General features: G+C 50.0%; 1 protein-coding gene across 2 annotated transcripts in view; it reads right to left on the bottom strand.

Moving 5' to 3' along the window:
• The window catches only part of TDRKH (tudor and KH domain containing), a 22,727-nt gene continuing 16,727 nt past the window's right edge, over positions 1-6,000 (bottom strand). For both annotated transcript variants that reach the window (XM_066608857.1, XM_066608858.1), the window contains exons 10-14: positions 3,393-3,541; positions 1,365-1,469; positions 1,217-1,295; positions 528-992; positions 1-155 (exon numbers count right to left, since the gene is read on the bottom strand). In XM_066608857.1, the coding sequence (XP_066464954.1) occupies positions 103-155; positions 528-992; positions 1,217-1,295; positions 1,365-1,469; positions 3,393-3,541 (851 nt within the window). In that variant the 3' untranslated portion in view covers positions 1-102. The remainder of the gene's footprint in view (positions 156-527; positions 993-1,216; positions 1,296-1,364; positions 1,470-3,392; positions 3,542-6,000) is intronic.

Raw genomic sequence — 6,000 nt, 5'->3', positions numbered from 1 at the left:
GTAAATGAACAGACCAACATTTATTAAGAGAAATATATACAACTGGTAAACATGAACTGGAACGTGCAACAAAACGCAAAGAGCAGTCAGAGGGGGCGCCGCTCAGGACTCATCCTCAATGACAATCACATCACTGCTGGAACTCAGGAACACATCTGCCAAGAGAGAACAACAGAGAGTCAACATGAGGGTAGAGAGGAGGGGAGGGGGAGACAGAAGCAGGAGGTAGAGAGGAGGGGAGGGGGAGACAGAGGCAGGAGAGAGAGAGGGGGCTGGAGGTAGAATGAGAAAAGGAGTCAAACAGGTAGAATAAGGAGAGGGTCAGAGACAGCAGGCAAGAGCGATAGAGTGCACACAATACAAATGTGAGTGTAGTGAGGAAGACACCAGAAACGAGAACCCGCAGTGCACAACCCTCTAATGTAACTACTGGGCTCCTCGGGTAATGCTTGTGGGGGTCCCTGTGATTAGTGGCTCACTGTAGGGAATAAGTCCTCATATTTCCACCACCAGGTCATACACTTTACCAGAACTCATCGCCGCCTTCCTTTCGTCCGTTTGGACTTTCCCTGACTCTTCCTCACTGTCTGAGCTGATGGTGATGACGTCTCCAGAGGAGCTGGTGCACAAGGAGCTGTTGAACGCCTCGTCAGCCATGTAGTAGAAGCAGCCACGAGGGGAATAGATGCTGCTGTCCTCCAGGGAGGAAGACCCAAAGCTCTGCTCTTCTGAGGTTGTGCAGGAGGAGGAGCAGGACGCTTCCGCCGAGTACTCCGTGGAGGAGCTCGTGATCGGCCGGTAGGAGGAGGTGGACGAGCTGGAGGCATCCGGCAGGGAATGGTCGCTGCCACTTATGTTGAGTTTTAAGATACTCTGCTCCAAGCTGTCTGCCTCCTCCACAGACTTCATGCCGGGTGAGGGGATGGAGACTTCATTCTGAGTGTGGTCAGGGCTGGGGTTCACATCCGCTCGCATCTCCTCAACAGACCCATCTGGGATGTAGGTATCCGAGTGTTAATCAACTAAGATGGCGGCAACGCAAAAACCACAGCAGCCAATAACTATGTAGGTGACAAAACTTGACCATTCATCTAATGCGCTGTGGCAGTCACAGAGGGGCGGGGGAGAGAAAGGAAGTGGGACTAACGAGGCCCGATTCCCAATAATCTGAACCAAAACTTTGGTGCCAGACTGGCTCTTACCCTAACCCCCTTACCAGATGTCAGATGCCCCTCCTCCTGCCCGCTGGAGAAGCTGACAGGTTCTGACCCCTTCGACAGGTTGGCAACTTCTTCCTGCAGGAGTAAAACACCGTAAGCACAGAACATGTCGCTGGCACCGCTGGTTTAGGAGCAGTTACTCACCAGGAGTCGAGACACAAGACATTCGTCGTCTTCGGCTTTTGTGGGGCTCACCCTGCACTCGATGGCATGACCCTGGCGGATCAACTCTAAACCAATGTCCAACATCTGAGGAGAGACGAACAATGAGTAGAGGGCCGTAACCTACACCCACTTACCGTGCATCACATTCTCTACCACAGTTGCAGCCAAAGCTGCAGGCACGGCTTTGCTGATGCATCATATCAGTCACAACTCTATAGGATTTCTGTTGAATTATGGGAAAATCTATTGCCAGTTGATCGCGGTAGAGTTGCAAAAGAGAACCCTTTGAATTTCCTGGATTTCTGCAGTGATTATTAATAAAATGTGGTCTAATTGTATCTCGAGAAACACAAATGTAAGTGATACAGGGTGGACCACAGAAAAAGTAGCCCGCCTCTGACAATACTGTGTCAGGAAGAACGAGCAAGTGGTCTGTTTTTCCCAAAACTATTGATTTACCCACATTACAACATGCTAAAAGCAGTCCCAATTTACTTCTATGCACCTCTGAGAACGTCTCAACATGTTGGCTGATACTGCCTACAGCTCTTCAGCGGTGATGTATAGATAGTGTTTGTGAGGTTGTCCTTGAGTTCATCCAGGTTATGCAGGTTACCAGCATACACTTTCTGTTTTATATTTCCGCACAGTTTAAAAAAATTAATAAATAAATAAAAAACCACGTGGACAAGTCCGGGAAACGTGGTGGCCATAGCCCTCTGCTCACAGTTTGCTCTTCCATAAACAGTTCATGAACCCGTGTTTCTTGGCAAGGCCTATTGCATTTCCTTAATTGATCCGCTTCACGCGTAGCCTTCCATAAGAACTATTCGCTGCTGCAGGAAGAACGCTATCTTTCTGAGGGGATGTGCATAGAAGGACTAAATAGCAGGGTAAAATAAAGCCAGAACACGTCACATCAGGCCACATGGCTTCGCCGCCAAGCAGGGTGCAAGGAGCTATAGCCCACTCTGAAGAGCATGGTGCTGGGACTGGAGGTGGGTTACTTTTTCATGGCACACCCTGTAATACAGACTGCTGTACTGGTCATCATCCACACTGAAAGAAAAAACGTGAACCTCGGTGACCTACCCGGAGGATAGGTCATCAATAGTTGTTGCCCAGACAATCCCTTTAACGCTATGGAGACACTGACTTGGAGGACTGTGCACAAAAGTCATCCCAGAAATACACATGAACTGAAATACATTTGCAGAGAGGAAGGGTCCAAAACTCCTCATCTACAGGAAACAGGGGGAGGTGATAACTGCTAAAGGGGGATCAACAGGTTGTTACATTGATGAGCAGTCCAGCTGTACGATTTTAGTTACTTTGTATCTACGTGACAATTCTAAACAAACACAATCCGACCACATTGTGCTAGTAATCAGTGCAGAAATCCAGGAGACGCCAACGGGTTCACTTAAAAGGGGCGCACCAAGATTGCATGTTATCCCCACATCCATAGGATAGGGGCTAATATGCTAATCAGTGGGGGGGGGGGCTCACTGCCAAAACCCCTGCTATTCTCCAGAAGGGGACTCACTTGTCCTGTTCTGCCTGTCACTGTAGGGGGAGTCTTCTTCCCCGTAGTGATATTAGCATGTAGGGGGTCACTTGCTGAGCATTTGCAATCTGTGTTCCATTCATTTCAATAGGGGCCAACGGAAATACCTGAGCGGGGGCCACTCTGGTATCTGCAGCACCACTCACAGTGAATGGAGCACTGGTGGCTCACTGTAACCCTACAGTGAGGGAAATGGGAGGCACGGGACCCCTGGGGGGTAGGATCTCAGCAATGAGGGCCCAACTGATCAGCAAGTTATCCCCTATCCTATGGACAGGGATAATCTACAATTGTGGTACAAGCCCTTTAAATGTTCCTTGCAATTGTATTCTCCCACAATGCAATGCTGCAGAGTGCAGACCTCCTACCACCGGTACAGTGACGCAAGTACATCTTCCAGGACGCAGCGGATGGTGGGCGCAGGGCAGCTTTGGACTCACAGGGTCAGTGGAGGGGTCATACAGCTGGATCTGGAAGCAGGACACCTCCGGAGATGGAAAGCTGGAGATTTTGGCGAGTAGCGGCTTCCATTCAGCGCAGTGCGACAAAGTGTCGAAAGCATCCAGAGCCTGATCTGACCAGGTACCGCCTGCCGAGAAGACAATAAGACAAGCGCCAAATATAAAAATACATATAAGGCTGGGGGGCGTGGCCTAACTGAGCACCAAGACGGCTGCGTAATCTTGGAGCTCTGAGAACCAGTATCTTTAAAACTACCTAAAGCACCATCAGAGTCTCCGCAAATCGCGGGTGCAGCCACGACACCTGGGAGGACTTCTTTACCGCCTGCATCAACAGGCACTCCGCTCCATCGGACGCCTTATCTTCACTGCTCGCACCGCCGGAAGAGACTGGTGTCTCCTTCACTCCTCTCGGCCTCTCGCCGCCGATCGTGGCGGCTTCAGAAGGATCGATATGTCTGCCTGCTGTCTCGGGACTTGGGAGTGAGCTCTCTGCCCCTGCCTGCCCCGCGTCGCCGGCCGTTGCCACGCCTAAGCTTCCGAGCCGCTCGTTAGCTCGGGTGACTGGTGGAGGGGAGAGCTCGCCTTTCCTGTCATCTCCTCGTCGCCGGTGATCGCTGTTCCTGTGGCCCCGGACGAGCTCCCTGGTCGGTCTGAAGCTGAGGGTGAGTTTTTCACACAGGCTGTCTACTCATTGCAGTCTGCTGCTGCACCGCAGCCCCTGCTTGTCACAAAAACTCTCGGAGTTTAACACCACAGCCCACACAACTATTAACCCCTCACTGCCAAAACATATTCCAGGGCAGTTATCTCAAGGAACCAAAATACTCTGCCGAATCCCAGCTAATTCCAAAAGAGATTATAATGGCCTCTAAAGGCAGGAATGCAGCATGTGCCCAAAATGGCACCGGCTCCCCGATATCAGGGGCAGACACATCTCTCCCTCTGCCAGTCCACTCAAAAAAAAAAAAAAAAAAAAGCTTATGCAGGAACAAGCAGATGAGCCCTAAGGCCTCATGTCCACGGGGAAATTAAGAATTAAAATCTAGAGCGTTTTTCCCGCACACGGATCTGCGCCCCCTAGGGATGCATTAGACTACCGCAGGTAGTTAAATACCTGCGGATGTCATTTTTCCCTACAGGCACGGGTCCCGTGTGCAGGAAAAAATCCGGACATGCTCCATTCAGGCGCGGGTCTCCCGCGGGGACGGCTTCCGCAGGCTTCTGCTGAAGCCTACGGAAGCCGTCCGGATCCACGGGAGACCCGCGCCTAAATTAAACTCACCTGCTCGGTACGGGTCTTTCCTTCTTCGCGGCCGACGTATGTGCCCGATGCATGCGCGTGGCACGCAGCCGGTGTGCCGAGTACATCCGCCGGGCTGAAGAAAGATGATCCGGCCGCGAAGAAGGGAAGACCCGCACCGTCTGCAGCAGGTGAGTTTATTCTGATTTTAATGCCTCATGTCCGCGGGGCAGGAGGGACCTGCTACGGATTCCCCATGGAGAATCCGTAGCGGGCCTGATTTTCCCCGTGGACATGAGGCCATAATCTCTAATGTAGAAGATATGATTTCTGATATGCCCACCTCTGAAAAACCAGTCACAGAAACCTTCATGAAAGAAATGGTCGTTGCGCTAAAAACCGCTTTACAAGCCAATTTTGACTCTGACATCTACACTGAACGCGAATCTAGCGGCGTTTGACGAGAGGATTACTCATACAGATCAAAATGGGCGAATTAACTCATTCGCACAACGATCTTACTGACTCTCACTACGCGCTAGCCGACGAAGTGGATAAATTAAAGCCTAAATTGGCTGACATGGAGGATAGAAACCGCCGTAATAAGGTTAAATTCAGAGGAATTCCAGAATCGGTCTCACCTACGGAGATTACTAAATATCTACAACACATGATAAAAGCCATCCTTGCAGACGTATCTCCTACAGAGCTAATCATTGATCGAGCTCACAGACTGCCTAAACCTAAGTTTATATCAGAAAAAACCCCAAGAGATGTAATTGCACACATTCACTATTTTCATATAAAAGAGGCCGTCATGCAGGCGGTCCGGAAAACAAACCAACTTCCAGAGCCTTTCGGAGAGGAGCGCCTTTTTATTGACTTATCTCAAGCTACGCTACAGGCGAGAAGAACATTTGCCACTATTACCAACTCCCTCAGACAGGAGTAAAGTCCTTACAAGTGGGGCTTCCCACCTAAGCTGATAGTCCAGAGGGATGGAATAACCCACATTTTCTCCAATCCGGAAGAAGAGTCTACTTCGCCATCTTCCTGGAATATACGGATGACAGAAAATGCTCCAACAGTTCCATCCAGACGACCTCGGTCCCACGAGAAAAATTCTCTTACGGATGATCCAGATCGCTGATCGGCAACTATGGGGCCCAAGAAGGACGTCTTAATCTTTATCTTAGTTGAACTTTGCTTACCTCCCCCAAGTACAAGCCCACTATATGGTCAAAGGACTTCTTGTTTCGATTTGTTTCGTTTTGATTCTTTTGCTGGAATCTGTTTCTTCTTTCAGAAATGTTTGCTTATTGTGTTTGTATTCGACATCCGACC

The sequence above is a fragment of the Eleutherodactylus coqui genome, chromosome 6 (assembly GCF_035609145.1).
Source record: "Eleutherodactylus coqui strain aEleCoq1 chromosome 6, aEleCoq1.hap1, whole genome shotgun sequence".
NCBI classification, from domain to species: domain Eukaryota; kingdom Metazoa; phylum Chordata; class Amphibia; order Anura; family Eleutherodactylidae; genus Eleutherodactylus; species Eleutherodactylus coqui.
This window is presented reverse-complemented; position numbering and strand designations above follow the sequence as displayed.